This window comes from Rhineura floridana, chromosome 16 (assembly GCF_030035675.1).
Source record: "Rhineura floridana isolate rRhiFlo1 chromosome 16, rRhiFlo1.hap2, whole genome shotgun sequence".
Lineage (NCBI taxonomy): Eukaryota > Metazoa > Chordata > Lepidosauria > Squamata > Rhineuridae > Rhineura > Rhineura floridana.
In genome coordinates, this window is record NC_084495.1 from 34,558,139 (window position 1) to 34,578,747 (window position 20,609).

At 45.9% G+C, this 20,609-nt stretch overlaps 1 protein-coding gene and 1 pseudogene across 5 annotated transcripts in view; both read right to left on the minus strand.

The window, feature by feature from the left end:
- The window catches only part of TAF1 (TATA-box binding protein associated factor 1), a 47,869-nt gene extending 29,354 nt beyond the window's left edge, over nucleotides 1–18,515 (minus strand). For 4 of the 5 annotated variants that reach the window (XM_061598481.1, XM_061598478.1, XM_061598479.1 and 1 more), the window contains exons 1-18: nucleotides 18,255–18,514; nucleotides 16,848–16,965; nucleotides 16,212–16,328; nucleotides 14,694–14,813; nucleotides 13,352–13,593; nucleotides 11,817–12,035; nucleotides 11,348–11,548; nucleotides 10,452–10,647; nucleotides 9,361–9,477; nucleotides 8,543–8,710; nucleotides 7,793–7,920; nucleotides 7,593–7,700; nucleotides 7,032–7,205; nucleotides 6,669–6,842; nucleotides 6,475–6,579; nucleotides 4,556–4,756; nucleotides 3,138–3,279; nucleotides 1,523–1,653 (exon numbers count right to left, since the gene is read on the minus strand). In XM_061598481.1, the coding sequence (XP_061454465.1) occupies nucleotides 1,523–1,653; nucleotides 3,138–3,279; nucleotides 4,556–4,756; nucleotides 6,475–6,579; nucleotides 6,669–6,842; nucleotides 7,032–7,205; nucleotides 7,593–7,700; nucleotides 7,793–7,920; nucleotides 8,543–8,710; nucleotides 9,361–9,477; nucleotides 10,452–10,647; nucleotides 11,348–11,548; nucleotides 11,817–12,035; nucleotides 13,352–13,593; nucleotides 14,694–14,813; nucleotides 16,212–16,328; nucleotides 16,848–16,965; nucleotides 18,255–18,491 (2,898 nt within the window). In that variant the 5' untranslated portion in view covers nucleotides 18,492–18,514. Of the gene's footprint in view, nucleotides 1–1,522; nucleotides 1,654–3,137; nucleotides 3,280–4,555; nucleotides 4,757–6,474; nucleotides 6,580–6,668; nucleotides 6,843–7,031; nucleotides 7,206–7,592; nucleotides 7,701–7,792; nucleotides 7,921–8,542; nucleotides 8,711–9,360; nucleotides 9,478–10,451; nucleotides 10,648–11,347; nucleotides 11,549–11,816; nucleotides 12,036–13,351; nucleotides 13,594–14,693; nucleotides 14,814–16,211; nucleotides 16,329–16,847; nucleotides 16,966–18,254 lie in introns of all 5 variants that reach the window. The other variant, XM_061598480.1, reaches the window with a different exon arrangement.
- On the minus strand, nucleotides 1,938–2,056 carry LOC133371572 (5S ribosomal RNA; annotated as a pseudogene).
- Nucleotides 18,516–20,609: the final 2,094 nt, after the last annotated feature.

Consider the following 20,609-nt stretch of genomic DNA (forward strand, 5'->3'; position numbering starts at 1 on the left):
AAGATGGACCCAATATGGATAATGACAGAAGAGCGATTTAAAATCACTGGACTTAGTAGATTTGATGAGTTGGATTAATTGGCATGTTTATTTAGAAAAAAAAAATGATTGACATATATCTCAAGGATTGGAAACTTCTCTTTGACTTCTTGTGGAAGATTAAAATGATATGATGTTAATGAGATTTGAAACCAACTAAGATAACTGTTGGAGGAAGGTGATTTTATAATCTATTAAGAGATAGGTCTGTTACATATTATAGATTTATAGTTGAATTATAGTGTTTTGAAATTACTGGATTTAGTAGATTTGATGAGCTGGATTAAATGGCATGTTTATTTAGAAAAAAATTGATTGATATATATCTCAAGGATTGGAAACTTCTCTTTGACTTTTTGTGGAATATTAAAATGATATGATGTTAATGAGATTTGAAACCAACTAAGATAACCGCTGGAGGAAGGTGATTTTATAATCTATTAAGAGATAGGTTTGTTATATATTATAGATTTATAGCTGAACTATGACAAATCGGAAGTCAATATTTTTATATATATGTATTTTTTTTTTAGTATTGTATTAGTTATTGATTTGTGTTGTTTTCTTTTTGTATTATTTTGGTTTTGAAAATTAGAATAAAAATTAATTGAAAAAAAAAAGAGAATCTGAATGTGGTCTCGCTGAAAGGGCAAATATAACCAGAACCACTACTGGATGGACAATTCAAGACAGAAGCTCATCTACTCCACTGGGCTAGTCCAACTGACACTAAGAGATGGCCAGGTTTTTCAGCCTACACTCTGCCTTTATAATCTCCCCAAATCCTCCCCGCTGGTGGAGGTTGACAGGAGAGAGATAAATCTTGTTATTCTCAAAGGGTGGCATATTTAATGCTAGTTCTACATAAAGCAGACCCACTGATGTTAATAGACATAATTAACTCAGGTTCATTAATTTCAATAGCTCTACTACTGAGTAGGACTTACACCATATAAAGAATTATGATGTATTATAAAACTTTTACATTTAAGAACTGAGTGCCCAACCTTTTAAAACAAAAAAATGGAAATGGACTGCCTTCAAGTAGATCCCGACTTATGGCAACCCTATGAATGGGGTTTTTCATGGTAAGAGGTATTCAGATGTGGTTTTACCATTGCCTTCCTCTGAGGCTGAGAAGCAGTGACTGGCCCAAGGTCACCCAGTGAACTTCATGGCTGTGTGGGGATTTGAACCCTGGCCTCCCAGGTCATAGTCCAACACTCTAACCACTACACCACACTGGCTCTCCCAACTTTTTAACCGAGGGTAATAACAGGCTGTTTTTAATAGCTCCAATGAGTTTTATAAAATTCTGTTTTATTTCAATGAGAGTGCTGTATGAGAAAGATACGTTTAATAATTCTTTATTGTTACACAACAATGACATTGGATTAAAAAAAAGAATGCAACCCAAAGAATCTTGCAGAGCACCAAGGCAACCCACAAGGATCAGGGGAATCCATGAAAGACACAGGCTCACCTTCAAGCGCTGTTCGGCAGAGATCATGCTGTAATAGGCACAGCACTGCTCCGGAGATACCATTGCTCTTATCTCCTCTTCGGTCGGCAGTCGGAAATCTGGCTTTAAAACCCACCAATTCGAGTCCATCCCTGAAACAAGAAGGGGGGCCCAACTGAGCCATGCCAGGAATCATTCCCTCCCTCTCTGCCCCTCATAGTCCCAGGAAGGGGGCAAGCCAGAAGACAACCTTTCAGTGTCCATAGCTCAAGTGGAAAACCAAATATATTGTTGTCATATGCCTTCAAGTCGATTATGACTTATGGTGACCCTATGAATCTTTATATTTATTTATTTATTCATTTATTCATTCATTCATTCATTGGGCTTGCATGGTAAGAGGTATTCAGAGGTGGCTTACCATTGCCTTCCTCTAAGCCTACGGCACCCAGTATTCCCAGGCAGTCTCCCATCCAAGTACTAACCAGGCCTGACCCTGCTTAGCTTCTAAGATCAGACAAGATCGGACGTGTTCAGGGTAGTACAGCGGTAGGCACCCAAATATATAGGGACACATAAAAGATGATTAAATGCAAATTTGTTACTCTAAAATATATATTTTATCCAGACTTTTGTATTCACAGGGTGGTGAAAAAAAATTCTCTACCAATTTTAGAGACTAAGATTCTGCACTCTGTTTTGCTACCCTTGGCTCCTTCTGGGAGAAGGAGTGGGATATAAATTTAATAATAAATTAAAAAATAAATAATATTTTATGTTTTATTTGATCTTGACACTCTTCAAATCTGCCTCCTAATAAAAAAAATGGACTGCCTTCAAGTCGATTCCGAATTATGGTGACCCTAGGAATAGGGTTTTCATGGTAAGGGGTTTCCCATTGCCTCCCTGTGAGGCTGAGAGGCAGTGACTGGCCCAAGGTCACCCAGTGAGCTTCATGGCTTTGTGGGTATTTGAACCCTGGTGTCCCAGGTCGTAGTCCAACACCTTAACCACTACGCCACACTGCCTCCTAATACTTGTGTGTGTTTTTTTTCAAAAAGGAAGTTCGGCTTTCAACAGCTTCTAAAAGCTTCTGTCTCATCCTGCACAGCCATTTTTTACAGGATGTTTTGTACTTGGACACAGACACACAGAATACAGTACACACCCAAATACTCTATCAGGATACATGTGTACATAAATTGTGTCTTTCCTTTGGAAAAAGGAAAAAACGTCAGGGCTACTGCTCATGTGTATTTTAAAGGTAAAAAGGCAGAATTTTGACTGGGGTGCGGGGGAAGCAATTCCTGGAGGAAAAGAATACAGGAAGCTGCGTTATATTGGGTTAGGTTATTTGTCTGTTTAGCTCAGCTCAGAGTGAACGGAGGATGTCTCTGACTCACAGCAGCTCTTCACGGTCTCAGGAACAGGAGAATAATTCAGACCAATTGCTAATCAGACTCTTAATTAGGGATGGCAAGGACAGAATCTGGGGCCTTCCGCATGCAAAGAATGTGCTCTACAACTGAGCTGTGGCCCGTCTCCAGGAAAATGGTGCTACCCTCAGTGACCATTTGAGCAAAGCGCTACATCTCAGGAAGGCTGTTGCATGGTTGTGCAAATGAGCCAAGCCTACCTGTGCGCTTGAAGTCTGCGCAGAGCTTCAGTCGCTTCCGGATACTGCTCTCTGAGTGGGACGGAAATGCCTTTTTAATATCCTCCATGCGAATCCTCCGGGGTCGGTCTCTGCTCTTCCAGAAAAGGCGATATATGAAGACCTAACAAGGAAGCCAAAGGAACACTTTGAAACACAAGTGGGCTATGGCTGTGTGGGTTGAAGGGACCTGTGGGTGGCCAAGCCCGGTGATCCTTCACTGGGGCCATACAGCCTCCTAAGGAGCAACCAACAAATCTTGCGGGGGGGGATATAGACCTCTTGCATGCAAACGGGGGGCACTTGGGGTTTCAGGCAGCCCCTTATAATAGCAGTAAAGCCAAGGGAGATACAGATTCTGAAAAAAAGTGCAAATCCAACTCAAATCAGTGTGCTTTTTTGAGAACCCATTTCTCTTATCCTCAAGCAATGGCTCATGCATTGAATCTGCTTCTGCTATTCCCCTCATTGTATGTAATCGAGTGTGCCTCACAATGTGAATGGGGGATGTCTATGTTTGTTGTTATATTAATTTATTTATTTATTGCATTTGTATACCACCCCATAGCCGAATCTCTCTTCAACTCGGTTAAGACTTATGGTGACCCTATGTGGTTCCCAAACTTTCCCCCCCTCTGGACCTTTTGAAAATTGCTGAGGGTCTTGGCAGAGCATGTATTGCTTTTTCTGCCTGTTGCAGCAATTGTAATGCACTGTGCTAGATGCTGTGTGGCTTTTAATTGTATTTATATTGCTTCTCTTAATTTTTATCTATTGTATTCCACAGAATTCAAACTGTGATATGGCAAAATACAATATATGAAATAAAAGAAGCAATTAAAATACAATTAAAAATCAATATGAACATTTAATGCATTGGATGGGCCATCTTCAATCACCAATCTACAGGCACACTGCAGACTACCTGAATGAAGCTTGTGGACCACTGGTGGTCCTCAGACTACAGTGCCACCCTGGGCTCCTGCCGCGAGGAAGGGAGGGATATAAATGAATAAATTAATTAATTTTGGAATCCCTGGTCTCTGTTGTGCCTTGTTTTGTTGTATCTTGTCTTGTAACATTCACCTTTATTGCTTCCTACTTTGGAAATACTAACAATCAATTTTAAAAAATAGGAAAGTAGTCTTAAGCGAGGGCAAGTGAGATTCCAAGCCATTTTAAGCTGTGTGTGGGGCAGTGTCTGTGTGTGGGGAATCCCTTTTTGGGCTCAAATATTAACACAAAACATTTTACTGCTCTGCCCTTGTGCACAGGCCTGTGAGTCACAGAAAGACAACACTGGCTGCAAGTCAGTGGTGGGCTACTTCCCAAAAATATTTCTTCTCCCCCCACCCCTTCCCTGTAGAGATAATAATTTGTATAACCCACAGAAAACAAACCTGAAGAAAATCTCGGATGTGAGTATTGGCCCTTTTGGAGTTGGGCCCAGGAACCTCAAAGAGAGAACACTCCTGTCCAACTACAAAGATATCCACCAGCTCCCGGATGAAGTAACCTTGCCGTGTCCGGATAATTAGGAAGTCTGTTTCAAGCATCTTGTGAAGATAGATGGGAGCCCGGAAGAGATTGTTTTCAAACGCCTGACAAAAGAGAAGCAGCCACTTTAGTCAACAGAAGCAACAGAGGCAAGGGGGGGGGGGAGAAAAGAATTTAGCATGAACTTACAGACCAGCGTTGATGCACTGGGATTCTCCATCAAACTCAAATGAAAGCTGACACAGGGCAGGCTCCAAGGTGAGCAAGCAGGAACTTCAGAATATGCATACCTCAGAGCCTAAAGCTCACTACACACCGAGCTAGTCACTTTCCATTCTCCAAAGATGACTGATGTGCAAAAAAAGTCAGAAAGCGAAAGGGCCGGTTGCACACCTGCACGTGTTTCCAGTTCATTGTGGCACTCTCTGAGGGCCTGGGCCAGTCGACAGTACTGGATGCAGTCCACGGATGACTCTGCCATGAACTGGTGTGTGGCCTCTGCTGGTTCCTTGGGGAGGAGGGCCTGTGCCCCCGTCCTCTCTAGTGCTTGGAGGGTGCAGGGGTAAGCAGAGCTGAGCTAGCTGGAAAACACGCAGGGAACACACCAAGGTTCGACCGCCTGCCCTGCTCTACAACTTCTGATTGGCCACAGCCCTGTTGCTCTGCCCACTTCTCACTGGGCGCTTTCTGTGAGCATGGGGTTCCTTCTCATGAGAAGCACCTCCTTATTTTTTCCTGTGAGGGAAGGAGAGCAGCCAGGAAGAGTCCCCACTAGCCCAAACACCCTTGGTGTGCCTCCTAACCACCCTTAGCCATCGAAGGCCGGGAGGGGGCTCCAGGTCACCCCCACTCCTGACACCATTTCTGCCTCCCGGGAGGAGTCTTTAATGCCACAGGAGCATAAGATGGACAAGGAAAAGGGTGGGGAGGGAAACAAAATCCCTCGTCACTGCTCTGAGAGAGGGATGATGCTTCCCAAGGAAGAGAGGAAATGAAACCAAATTGCTCCTGCGCTCAACAGTGGAAGGACATGAAAGTGAAATGCTCCGGCACTCAGAATGGAAGCATGCAGGGTCAAGAACGAACCTAGCTCTCCCTTGGAAAGCAGAGCTCAGAGTGGACAGCAAAGTCCCCTCCTCTTCTGGCTGGCCAACCAACACTGAGTTAACCCTTTCACATACACTCCATTCCTTTGCTGACCGAGAATGTCACCGACTGCACTCTCTAGCACGTCACAGCTGTTCGATCCCACTATCTCTCTCTTTCACAGACACACACACACACAAATCTACCAACAGATACCTCATGCATTTTGAGAAAGTGGGCTCCAGTCTATAAAGGCTTATGCCACAATACATCTTTCAGCCTTTTAAAAGTGCCAAAAGCCTGTTGATTGTTTTCACGCATAAGAGAATTCCCACCCAAGAGGCCCATCCGCTGAATGAAATGGTCCTTTGGGAGCAGAAGGAGGTGTAGAGCTGGTGCCCTCCAGATGCTGTCGGACTACAACTCCCATCATCCGTGACCACTGGCCATGTCGGCTAGGGCTGAGTTGGAGTCCAACGACATCTGGATGGCTGGGGAAGGCTGGTGTGAAGTCAAACACAATAAGCACATTAGCCATTGCTGCTGCACACAAATGCCTGCCGAGTTCGTCTCCCTCCCTCCATGTGCACTGGGAAAGGGGGGTGGGCAGACCTCAGGAGGGCCAACTGCTCAACCAATTGCATTGGCAGCTCAACTACCCCACCCCAGTTCCCCAAGACAAACACAAACTCAACCCTGCCCACCACTTCTCCCAATGTGAAAGGCAGCATCTCACCTGGAGCAGCTGGCCTGGGTGAAGGGAACCCAAGAACGGGGAGGTGTGACAGTACACCGTTTCTCCGTATTTACAGTCAGGGGCACCAGGATCCTTGCCCGGTTTCTGCCAGGAGAAAGACAGCTTTAGTCAGAAGGGGCAGCCTCAAGTTGGAGAAGCTCAAACACCAGGAGCCAAACAACAACCACGCTCACCCGCTTGTAGTAGTTCTTGATCTTGCTTGCCATTCCAACCTGCATCATTAAAGGGGCGTTCTCCTCGCTGTACTCTGCCAGGATGAGGTCGCCGTCCTTGCCGGTGAGGTCTTGCGAGGTGCGCATGAAGAACATTTCCCCACCACCGGAGGCTTGCCGCTCCTGTTCTCTCATCTGGGCAAAGAGCAAGGAGAAGGCATCAAGAGACTAAAGACACACAGAAACACAGGCAGCAGCGGCAGCAGCAGGGAACCTCTCTCTTCTCCTGGATGCTCAGCAAGCGATGGAAGCCCTCGAGCTGCGAAACAGCCACAGGTAACACTAGAGAAACAGCACAGCAGAACTAGGAGACTGGAGCTTTACCTTGGCTTTCTTCTTGATGTGCTTCAGCAGTGGCTGCACCGAATGGGGACCAGGCTGGGATAAGGCCCCAAAGGAGTATTTCTTCAAGGGAGGCCGATGGAACTGGCGCAGCTTCATGGGGCCCATATGGGTGGGGAAGAAGGGCTGTCGAAGCTCCACAGCAGGGATTGAGTGCTGCACCAAGGCAAAACACACACTTTTACTCTGGATGTACAAACATCAGGATGCATATCACTGCCAGCCACAGGAATGTCTCCCCTTCCCAGGAAAAGGCAACCCTGAATCACAGATGAGAAGGGACTTAGGGATGTGTCATTTCCTGCAGCATGCAAGGCCACGCCCTAAGCCTTGGAAGAGGCCCTGCGAGCATCCAATGGAAAGCTGGTTCACCTGTTACCTGCACACGGAACCTCGTCCTATCATGAAGACAGAAGGCAGGTAACACCATCCAAGGCTGGGCATTTCCCCACAGGCAGAATGCTGAAATTCTGCACCAGACTGCTCCGTTGCACACTTAACACCTAGACAGACACACACACAGTTGCCACCACTGGTCCTAACCTGTATGATGTTGCCTCCAAAGGTCCCACGAAGCCCTTGCTGCTTCGGGTAGTAAAATTCATCATTAGAGAGATTCCAGGGATCCTTCACCTCTGGCTGAGACATATTCTAGAGTTGCAGTGAGGGAGGTAGGAATCAGAATTTGTCTTGTCTCCCATTTATCACTCTTACCTAAAGAAAATGGGGCTACTGCCACAAACCTGCTGAGGCTCTTCCTTAATTACTCCTGTTTTGCCCAGGAGGATCCGGCTCTTCTTTAGAGAAGACTCTTTCTTGTTCTCTTTGGAAGGAGAGTTCAGCGTCATCTCTTCCTTCTCATCAGGAATTTCTAGGAAGAAACATATGAGAAAAGTGTGCCCTGAATGCTTGTCTGCAGATATCGCCATCTCTACCATAGCTTTATAAAGGAAACCCGTGGGAATGGACCAACTGATTTTAAAAATATCCAACTTAACTGAAATTAGCAAGAGATTTGAGGGACTTTTAACCCTGAGATCATGTTGGGATCATTTACATGACAGGTCAACTCACTCCTTGCTTCTGCAATTTTAAGTCCCGCTGTTCATCAGAGTATAGAAATACCTACACTTCAAATTTAAATAGAGTTAAAAAAAAAACACCCAACAACAGTTAACTGTCATGGCTTCTCCAAAGGAACTTTGGCAATTACGATTTTCTGAGAGTTCTGTTAGCCATCCTTAGGCTCCTTAGACAACTACAATACCCAGAATTCCTTGGGAGAAGTGAGGATAGCCAAAGTAATTTTCCGGGAGACAACAAGTAAGCACTTCACCAGTCCTGGACAGGAGGTTGCTTAGGAGAACATTTTTTTCAGACCACCGGAATTTCGCATCTTCACCTGATATCACAGTGTTCCAGAAAGGCAGATCTCTCTTCACTTCCCAACACCAGAAGGCCAAAGGGAAATCACAGTGGTTCTATGGACATACCAAGGATGATATTTTCATCATTAGGGTCAAGGGTCAGGACCGGTGGAGCCAAGACAGCCTCCATCGCCTCATCATCCCAAATGATGTTGTCCTCCCAACGGCCATAAACCAGCTCTTCGTTGTCAATAGGAAAAATAGAGAACCATGGCTTGTCTTCATCCAGAGATGCTGCAACAACATAACATAGGCATTCCTGTCAAGATCTCTAGAGTACTGGGACACTGTTAAATCCTTGTTCCCCCATCTACCCAAAGGAGGCCTATCACCCTCTCCAAAACACACCCACCCACCCACGCTGCAGACCCTCTAAAAGAAGCAAACTCCACGCTCAGCATGACATTTTGCCATTCTGACACAATGAGGAAGAGCATACTGCCAACTTAGGTGCTTCCAGGCAGACATTTTAAACGATTTCTTGCGTATTTAGTAAAATTAATAAAAATATTTTACAAAAAGAAGAACTGGCCAGGACCCCAGGGTGATTATGTGGGGACCTGTAGCCCTGGGGCAGGAGTGTCAGGATTCAGCAGCCCTTCAGGGTTACTGGCAGTGTAGAGATCTGCTGTGGGGTCCTCCTCCTTCTCTTAAAGAAACCTCAAATTCAAGGTTTGGGCAGGGCTGAACCTATGTCAGATCTGGATCCTACCAGATAATTACCCCCACCTCTTTTTGCTGACTTACACAGAACATGGGGCTTCCTCTAGCTCGCGGAGCCACTGTGAGAACAGGATGCTGGACTAGATGGGCCACTGGCCTGATCCAGCAGGCTCTTCTTATGTTCTTATGTTTTTATTGCATAGCACGAGCCTCCTCCTTACCTTGCTGTTCAGGGAGTTGCTTCTCTTTTCCCTTGGAAATGCCCAAGACTCCTGCCACACTGGGCTTCTGCACCAAAGGAACAGGCAAGTTGAGAAGGGAGCCACTGCGATTCAGCCCTGACAACGGAAACAAGAGAACACTGAACAGACCAGGGAGCCTCTGCAAATACCAAGTGGTCAGGTGACAGCCAGACCAAAAAAAAAGGGCCAACATACCTTTTATTTTTATCGATTTATTTGACAGGATTGATGTACCACTTAACAAAACCTCTAAGCCTTTTAAATAAAGCAATATAGAATATTCATCAAAAATACCAATAAAATCAATAATTAAGAACAAATTAAAGACATATTTGTTTTGACAAGCTTTTGCACCTGGATGAACAGGTCTCCGACCTAAGTATTTATTCTGTATTGCCATTAAACCTATTTTCAGTTGTTTTCATACTGTTTTTACAACTATTTTAAGCTGTTTTTCTGGTATGTCTGTAAATGGCCTTGAGACATGCCTGCAAATCACCTTGAGACATATATTATTATTATTATTATTATTATTATTATTATTATTATCACTCTTTATTTTTACCCTGCCCTTTTTCCAAAACTGGAACTCAGGGCGGCTTACAAATAAAAACCACACATAGGTAAAAAACATACAAAAATATACAATTAAAATAGAATTAAACTATTCGTAACATTAAAACCATGAAACATACACTTAAAATACTAAGACAATTTAAAACATTAAGAATAGGACCATAGAACAATACAACAGACCTTATGAGGCCCTATCTTAAAGGACTGAGAGACGGGCCTGCAAAAGGCAATTAATAATAATAATATCTACCAAAACATAAATAAAATCAGCAGGTTTAAGAACAAAGATACAAAACCAATGAGTCAGCCCATTGGCCCATCTGGCTCTGTGTTGTCAACACTGACTGGTAGCAACTCTCCAGGGTTTCAAGAAGGGGGCATATTCCCTGCCCCACCTGAAGATGTCATTGGGGATTGAACCCGGGACCTTCAGCATGCAAGGCAGATGCTCTACCACCAAGCTACCTCTTTCCCCAATTACATGCTAACATTACCTTGCTGGGCGTTATAGGCGGTGGCATTCCTGGTCATGCTGGAGGGCAGCCAGCCCGCCAAGCTTGCTCGCTGCGTCTTGGTCCCCTTGTGCTTGACGTCCTCTCCGTTCCAGATCACGTCATCCTCCCACTGCAGCTGGGTGACCATGAGGAAGTGCTCGTCCGCCAGCAGGTCATCCTTCTCAACTTCAGCCTCCTGAAAAGGCAGAATGAAAACCATCAAGATGCAACAAATTACAAAGATATAATAATACCAGGGGCTCCACCCCTGCCTGCTTCACTCACCAATCTCGCCCACATCGCTGAAGCTCCCCCCTACCGGTTGCTGAAGTTCCGCCCCCTTGCCTCCACCAAACTTCTCTGTGCCCCACCCCCATGGGTCGCCAGCGCTCCCCCCACTCACAGGCAGCTACCTACACCACCCACCAGCACTCACCACAGCCCCAACTCCATTGCTTACCTTACTGCCTTGTTGCTGTTTCTGCCGCTCACCCACCTAGCCCCCAGCTGCTGCACACCGCCCCCTTCTTGCCAGCACCGCCCCTTGCCTCACCTGTAAGTGTCATGCTACCTGTGAATGCTTCGGCGCAGGCACACGCCTGCTCAGAGCGTTCATGGGTAGCATGATACTTACAAAACTATAATACAGTAATAATAATAATTCTATATTTTATTTTTCATTTAATTAATATTTGTTGTCATTATGATTAATGTATATATTATGAAATATGGTCTTGAGGGGGGAAATCTTCTAGTTGTCTGCAATCATACATACTTCATTCAGTTTACAAAATTGTAAGCAAAAATATAAAACTGTCAAGATGCCAGCAGCAAGGCCCCCTTTCTCCTCCTCCTGCCTCAGAAGAGACACACTGGAGCTCTTCCTCCCAACTCACCTCTTCCTCCTCATCTCTGAACTCTTTCAGCTTGAAACCATAGTCAAAGCCACTGCCATCCTCAGGGATGCCCAACATGTCGTACCAGAGCTGGGCTGGTCCATAGCGCCATTCAGCCACCTTGGGCCTGGTGTCCGCCACTTTGTCAGCGTCTCCCGTAGACTGGGAGAACTTGGACTCCACTGGTGCCATCATGGTGATCTGGAGGGCGACAGGGAGTCAAAGGGTCAAGAGAGCGAGAGCTGGGAGGATCCCCAGAGGACTCCAGCTGGACAGATTCACGCATGACATCTGCTTAATATTTCCCGCATTCTTGCTAGGCTGTTGTCTGCAGAGAATCCTTCAGCCTACTGCAAGGCAGATAGGATGTCCCACCCCTTCCGGTGCTCTCTTGGGGTGTCAAGAGAGGCCCTGTGGCATGAACCCCCCCTCTCCCGTCACTAACCCCTCTGCGTTCCTGCCGACCCACCTCATCGTCAGAAAGGCACTGCTCCGGAGGAGGAGGAGGGGCATACTCGTACTCCCAGGGAGATCTTCCTTCTGCACCTGCCTCCGTCATGCCTTCTCCCTCCTGGATCTGTACTTCTGGAGTTGATTCCCGGTGCTTCTTCTTGCGCTTCCTGCGGGCACTTCGCCAGACAGATGGGATGTTCTTCCCGGGGCCAAAGAGACGCAGGAAGCGCAGCACCTGGGAGGAAGAGACAGATGAAGGTTTGGAACACCCATGTGACTGGCCTGTGACCACTCAGGCATAACCGTGCAGAGACAAGTTCTTCAGCGGGTCACATCTCTCTGGATGACTAGAAGAGCCCTACTGTGAAGGCAGCCCTCTCTTTATGGATTTGCAAGACCTAGAGCACGGATTGAGGACCTTTTTCAATCCAAGGGCCACATTCCCACGGCTAATCTTCTGGGGGCCACATGCCGGTGGTGGGCGAATCCAAAACAAAAGTGGGTGTGGTCAAAGTGAGGGAGCCGGGGGGGGGGCATTCCACACTTGCTCACCCACTACACAAATACAGCACTCATTCATTCATTCATTCACACCCACATTCATTCACTTTCCCTCCCTCCCTTACATTCACACACACATACCCACTCTCTTAATGTAACATCCACCCCCACCCCAATTACTCTTGGAAAAAAGCTCTTTCTGGAGCAAACAAGAGTTTTTCCAAGACTTACTGCACTGGAGCAGCATTTGTGGCTGGGGATGGACGGTCACAGCAACTGAGGGAAGGGTTGCACACACACCCAGTGACCCACTGCACCACATTTAGGCATAAAAAAAAATCCTATTAGAGTCAATAGGAGGCCTTTTCCAAGCCAACATGTGTCCTGGGGGAGGAATTGCAGCTGGCAAGGAAAGGATTAACACCTTCCTTCCCAGTTTCATTTGCCTCCCCCCCCACCAAAAAAAGACAGCCTTGGGACAATCCGCCACACTGAGCCCTGACCAGCTACTCTCATATTGTAGACTCTGTAGAAGCATCACCCGTTTTGCTACTCTTGGGATTTATCCAGGTCCTGGAAGGAGAAACTATCAGGACTGGAAGATGCTTCTCAATTAGCCTACAGCCTACTCTGGCTGAGTTCCCCACAGTGGATAACACACATACCTCAGGCTTTTTTAAAATTAATTTAGAAAACAAAAAAATAAAATAAACAAAAATGCTGAAGCACATATATATATACAGATGTCCAAATACCTCAGGCTTGAGGCTTGGGGATCTTTACTAACAGGAAAACACTCACTTGGGGAAAGGGGGTAAACTCTGCTCCTTGCACCCTTACTAGGAGCTGACTAGGTAGCTGGATCATGAGATGGTCTGGGACAAATCCCAGTAACAATCCCAGGGTGACAAAAGACTGGAAGGTGAGCAGAAGGAGATGGACAGCCATCTCAGGGCACCAAAATGCAGGGTTTCCACCCTTCCATCACAAAGTACAACCCTTCACTCAGACACCCTACCTATCCTGCAGGATCTTGCCCTTAAGCCCTACCTTGCCTGGCCGAAACTCGGGGAACAGCGCAGTGACGCTGGGCAGCTGTTTGGTGGCATCTCGCTGCATGATCCCCGCAAGTGGCAGAGTGAGCTTGCCTTCCTTGGACTCTGCCTTCCTTGAGTCCTGGGACCCCGTCTCTGATTCAGAATCAGAAGAGCTGCTGAAATCCATCTTCTCCGAGGCAGCGGAGGAAGGAGCAATGATGGAGGGCAGAATGATACCGTCACCATCTTCAGATCCTGGAAGAGAGCAAGTCTCTCAGGAAAAAGGAAGCTCTCTGCTCCCTAACCTCAGCATGGAAGAAGTTGAACCAGAGCCATTGCCTGCTCAAGGCATCAAACCCGGGAGTGCAGCATCTCAAATGGAACCCAGCATCTTGAGAAGCTCAGGAAAAAAGGAATGCTAAGAGAATCCTCTTGAGCACTTCCAAAACCACACAGACTTCATTCAAGAACTTCTAAATTCTCAGATCAACTCCCACCCCCAGTTTCTGATTCCCCAGTTATTTATTAAATGAAACATATGTACAATGCATTTTCCCAAAGCTAAAAGCAGCTTACATTAAAACTGAAAAACTGTAAGCAAAAAACCCAAGTGTACATCAAAAGAAAACCACATGTAAGCCAAGGCAGCCACAGAAAATGTAAATCCTGACTTAGACATGAAAAACCAGAAAGGTTTCATATTTGATTTCTTACCCAACAATATAATAATAATAATAATTTGACTTCTTACCCCCCTTCACCATAGGGTTCAGGGTGAGTTACAGCAATTTTTTTTAAAAAAGGAAAAGACATCAATGTTGGCACCTTCTTAACCTTTTCTGGGAAGAAATTCCACAAACCACTGCTGAAAAAGCCCAACCCTGAATCTGTCACACAGAAGGAACAGATCTCAGCTGGCCTGTACGGTGCAATCACCAGGTGCTACCTGGCTGGTGGTGACCCATAACAGAGCCTTTTTGATGGTGGTTCCCCATTTGTAGAATACCCTTCCTGGTAAAGTGTATCTGTCTCCCTCATTATTAACATTCAAGAGACATTTAAAACCCTTCCTGTTCACTCAGGTATTTGATGACTGAAAGACACTGCTTCCCGCAACCTTGAAATTATTCGCTGTGAGAAAAATGTGACTGATCTGAAACATGTTTAGATGTTCTTAATGTTTTTAAATGCTTTTATTTATTTTATTTTTAAATGCTTTTATTTATTTTATTTTTAATTGCATTCTTTTGCTGCAGTATTGTTTTTATTTTTCATTGTATTTGTTTTGCTTTAATCTACCTTCTGCTCACCCCTGCTCTTCAGGACTCACAGGCCTTTCTCGGGTACATACGCACCAGAAGCAGCTGCATCCTTTTCATCCTCTTTTTTCACTGGTACTGGAGGTGGGGGAGGGGGAGGCATCAGCTTGGAATCAATATCTTCACAGTCAGCATCATAGTCATCGTCGTCATCATCTAAAGAGGAAAGAAAGGATCTCACTGGGGGGCAGCCCTTTCATCACAGCACAACTTTGGCACATCATCCTTGTTAGAAGACCTGGGCACCGTCATCTTAAACAGCTCTTCTATTCCCCCAGATTTTCCCACATTCAACTTGATATTCCTATTAATTTTGGGTCTCCTTTCAAAATAAAATAAAAACCTTAACCAAGCAAAGAGGAGCATGTAACTCAATCCTTAATGTGTGTTCGGCTATCATCCAAATATTACATTTTGCTCATTTTTCATTTCCCCCCACTATTTATTACATGTAAATGTCCTCTTTGTACTTCATGGGATGGTGCATGATTCTGTGCAGCTGTTACATAAATGAAAATTTCTTAAAGAGCATACAAAAAAGAATAAAAATCAAAGCACAGAAACAGCAGTCACTCAAATGCAGCAGAGCTAAACCATAATAATAAAATTGGTTATATAACCTGCTGAAACACCTGGGCAAATTAAAAAAAACATGTTCAGTTAGCACCAAAAATACATGAGTGGGAACAAAGTTCCCAAGGCAGCCTGCCAGAACTGAAAAGACTCTCTAGTCAGCACCCACCTAAAGTCAGGGGAGGGTGGGACCCAGAGGAGAGCCTCAGATGGAGAATATAAGAAGAGTCCTGCTTGGTCAGGCCAAACGGGTCCCATCTAGTCTAATATCCCCTTCTCACAGTGGCCAACCAGATGTCTCTGGGGAGCCTGCAAGCAGGACCTGAGTGCTAAGGCAACTCTCCCCACCCTGTGATTCCCAGCAATTGGTATTCAGAGGCATACTGCTTCCAACAGTGAAGGTACAATATAGACTTCATGCTTACTAGCCATCAATAGCTTTATCCTCCATTCTCCTTTCTTGGGGAAGAGAAAAAAGAGGCAGAGTGAAAGGGGTTCATCAGGTTCTTGCAGAAGAAGGAGGTCCCAATTAGCCAGGACTGAGCCATATTTGCAAGTGATGGTTTCAAGTAGGAAAAGGTGAAAGAAATCAAGGGGAGTAAGTCCCTTTCTCTTTTTTAAAACCTTTCCCCTATTTCTCCATGGCAACATTCACAGAGTTGAGATATCCACCACAGGAATGAAGAGACTAAGGGCTAAAACACCAGATGAATGTAATTTTCCTTACCATCAGGTCCTAACCTCGGGCTAGGGGGGTACAGCAATGACAAAACTTATTATGCTTACTATGCAAGCCTGACTCCTTTGATAAAATACCGCTCAGAGCTATAATCTGTTTCAAGATAGCTGCACTAAATGAGAAGAGCAACAGAGAATTGGGACAAGCATCAGGATTGTGCGAACTGGTTGATCAGAAAAAGATCAATCAGTATCAGAGTTAAGACTTAATGGGGATAGAAGAAAACATCTGCCACCACTTACCTGCCCTCTGAACGGGCTGAAGGTTGCCCATCGCCTGCCGGTACCTGCGGCTCTCATCTTCAGCCACCTCATTAATGTCAGAATAATCAACAGCATCCTCAGTGCTCTTAACCCAACCTGGAAAGGGGGGGGGAACAGTCACAGAAAAAATGACAGACCCAACAGGCAACACCTTTCTCCTTTCACAGTCTCTGTGCCCAAATTTGTGAAGCACACGCAAACAAGAGCATGGATTTCACAAGACAGCCTTCAACCTTATTCTCATTAGCAACTGGAAGTAAGGGAGAGATCAAGACAAGGAATTGGAGGAGTGGGAGAGAGGAAGAAAAGAAGACAGACAGATGGGCCTTGCTTAGATACCAAGACCAGGTTCTTCTCCTCTTACTACAATTCTGCCACACAGAGATGGTGAAAGAGATGAAGCTACTTGTTTGTTCATTTTATAGAAGGCCTTTCTTCTATCCTAGCCCTCCCCAACCTGGTGCCCTCCAGATGTTGTGCTACAACCACCATAATCCTTGACCGCTGGCCATGCTGGTTGAAGCTGATGGGAGCTGGACTCCAACAACATCAGGAGGGTACCCAGTTGGAGAAGGTTGTTCTACCCAATCTCCAAGACAAAAAAGGTCTTCTCACCCTCCTCATCCAGCTGGGCTCCATCTGCCTCAGAAGCATCATCTTCACTGGCTGTGATTTCAGTTATGAGGCTCCCCAGACCCAGTGCCCCAAGTCCAGCCAAATGTTTTTTGGATTCCTGGGGGAAGGAAGGAGAGAAATAAAACAAAATTTGGCCAGGAATGGAAGGCAGGGGGGAAGAACCTTAAGGCAATATTTTGAAGTGCAGTTGGGAAGGCACATTGTGAACTTATTAAGAGGTCATATAAGTTTATTGCAGGTAACATCAAATCACATCACACTACAGTATTAACCAAGATACACATTCAGGAACTATCTTGATATGGGGCAGTAGCTTGATAGCTGAGCACATGTTTTGTATGCAGAAGGTCTCAGCATCTCCAGTTATAAAGAAGCAAGGCTGGGGAAAATCTTTTGCCAGAGACACCTGAAGAGCTATTGTCAATCAAAGCAGACACTACTGGGATGCCACCCTGGGCTCCTTTGTGAGGAAGGGCAGGCTATAAACTGAATAAATAAATGGACCACTGATCTCATTTGGCATAAGCCAACTTCCTGTGCATTTAGGAAGGGCATTAGCTCAGTGGCAGAGCATATGCTTTGCATGCAGAATGTCCTTGATTCAATCATTCACATCACAAAGAAAGATGCATCTCATTTCAAAACCCTGCAGAAGTGCTTCCAGTCACAGAAGAACAGCAAGTGCATGAATTGTGTGTGTATGTTTAAGTAAACAGGAGCCATGGGGTGGGGGAGGCACAATTCACATGGGCCAGATCGAGAGGTTCTTAAGTCTTTGTGCCCTGCTGCTCTACAATGTCCTTCAAAGTGGCAGGGGAACATAGGAAGCTGCCTTATACAGAGTCAGACCCTTGGTCCATCTCACTCAATATTGTCCACACTGACTGGCAGTGACTCTGGCTCTCCAGCCCTAACTGGAGATGCCAGGGACCTTCTGCTTGCAAGGCAGATTTTCTGCCAATGAGCTACAGCCTGCCCCTTATCCTATATGCAACTACTCAGAACATAGGAAGCTACCTTGCATTGAATCAGACTATTGGCCCATCTGGCTCAGTATTATCTACACTGACTGGCAGAGGATCTCCAGGATTGCAGGATAGGAGTCTCTCCCAGCCCTACCTGGAGATGTCAGGAATTGAACCCAGGCCCTTTTCTGCATGCAAGGCAGAGGCTCTGCCACTGAGGTATGGCCCTTCCGCATTCAAATTAAGCCCCATTCAATTCAATGGGACTTATTCCTAAGGGCGTCTACAACTGCGGTCTCACTCTAAGGTGCCACTGCCAACAGACCAGTCTCGTCGCTATTCTCAGCCGTCTGGCGGCTCAGAAGCAGCTTGACCGGCGGGCGAGAGAACCCCTCCCTCGCCCAGCCACCGAGGCGCCTACCTGGTCGAGCAGACCCTCCCCCTCGAGCTGGCCCTGCTCGTTGATGTTGCCGAAGAGGAAGCCGGCCAGGGAGAAGGGCGCCGCCCGGCCGCCTCCTCCGCCCGACTCCTCCTCGCTCTCCGAGTCGGACATCCCGGCGAGGCGGCAACGACACGCTCCGGGCCTAGAAACTCCGCCGCCTCCGGATCCGCAGTGTTTACACCGGAAGCGGAAGCCGCGGCCTTTCGACGCCACCATTGAGCGCAATTCGGCGGATAGAGCGGCAGTAGCCCAGAGAATTAGCGGGAGGGCAGCTGAAGCAGCGCCGTGGAGAGGAAGGAGCCCTCCCGCTCTATGGGGCCGGGAACAGAGGCGCCGCTGAAAAGCGCCCTCGAGGCTGGGATGATAGTTTATTACTACATTTGTGACCCCTTTCTTAAAAGGAGGTCAAGGTGGAGTTCATAATTCTCCCCCTCTCCATTTTACCCTCACCACAACCCTGTGAGGTAGGTTATGCCTGGAGAGGATAAGGGTTTTTCCTCCATCCTTCCCCTAAGGAGGGAACGCACCTCTTTAGTCTGGCACCTGAGATGTATGTTTTAGGATGCACTCTATTTTTGTTATTCTACATTGTTTTAAATAGTTTTCAAACTGTTCAAGCTGGAGGTAAGAATAATAAAGCCAGCACCCTGCTGGGGTCATTTACTGAAGCTGAATGTTGGAAGATTCAGGACAGGCAATAAGAAAGGACTTGTCTACTCAACGCATGGTTAACCTGTGGAACTTCCTGCCACAGGATGTGGTGATGGAATCCAACTTGCATAGGGAGTTGATGCTGCCATCCTAACCTCTTGAGGGAGTGAGCCTCAGTGAATTCAGTAGGACTTACTTCTGAATAAACATAGTTGGTATTGCACTGTTAAGTTCCATTGGGACAAGAGGAAGAGAGAATAAAACCATGATCAAATGGCTACTTAATAATTGTTGGCTGGGTCACAATTCTCTGAGTAGTGGCCCTTGGGTAGCCAAAATGGCAGCAGCCACCCACAAGAGGAGATAGCAGGCATGGGCCAAAACGCATGGTTTGTAGAAGCACCAAAATTCTTTAGGGAAGGAGGGAGCTGTTCCCCACCACCAGTAACAATAAAAAAGCAAGCATAACCAACCAAGCTGAGTGCTGACTGACAGTTGGAGAAAAATACTGAACACTGGCAAGGAAGGATGGGATTTGGGCAGAGCTTGGCAAAGTTACTTTTTTGAACTACAACTCCCATCAACCCAATCCAGTGGCCGTGCTGCCTGGGGCTGATGGGAGTTGTAGTTTAAAAAAGTAACTTTTCCAAGCTCTGGATTTGGGGGCTGGAACCCTGCACGGAAGCACTTCACACTAATATTTTATTTGATTGGTTTTTCTTGCAAGTCACCATGTTAATTCAGCTTGAAGGGCAAGGCATTTTTTACTATTAAAATATGATTGGCACTGCAGGATGCTGGACTAGATGGGCCTTTGGTTTGATCCAGCAGGCACATGTTCTTAGGCGAAGACAGACAATAAGATTTATGTCTGCGTACACACAAGCGCTTGTTTTGGAGATGGGCATGTTCTTATGACATTTTCTTCCCCCACTGCAGCAATTGCACAAAGGGTGAGGCAGTACTACCAGCAAGGAAGTAGCACGAGTCCAACTGTAGTTGTTGGATAGTATTGTTGGTGTTTGCTCTGGCAGACATACACTGGCGTACCCGACCGTAGTCATTCCCTTGCTTTGCACCTTGCCAAGAATAACGCAACTCGCGTGTAGAAATATACAGTCTTTTATCAGCAGAATAACATACAGCAGTTCCAACATCGAATACACAAGTTACACAGTCCGTCTTTCACTCCTCTTTACTTCCCCACACCCACACATCCTTTTCTTTTCCTGTCTTTATAGCCCATCATGGTCATTTAGTCATTAGGTGATTTAGGGTCTGCACCTGTATCGCCTGAGGGTTTTGATTAACTCTTTACTGTCAGTTAACCCTTTCATGGCTGGTTTTCCTTCTTTGTGAAATGTACATGCTAACAGCCCCTCCTCATTTCACACAGAATGAATACATGCACGTCTTATATCATACATTATACATGCCTAATAGTTGTTCAAGTTTGTCATGTTTGTCAGCACACAGTGGTTTTGTCAGGACATCTGCTGCCATTTTACCCGTTTCACAATATCGGATATCAACATGGCCTTGTACACAGTCGTTTAGGTGGTGGTATCTAACACTCACATGTTTCGTTTTTCTGGTGCCACCTTCTGCCAACGCCAATCGTATACAGGCTTGATTGTCCTCATATATAACAAATGGTTTCTGTACATTTAGACAGGCATCTCG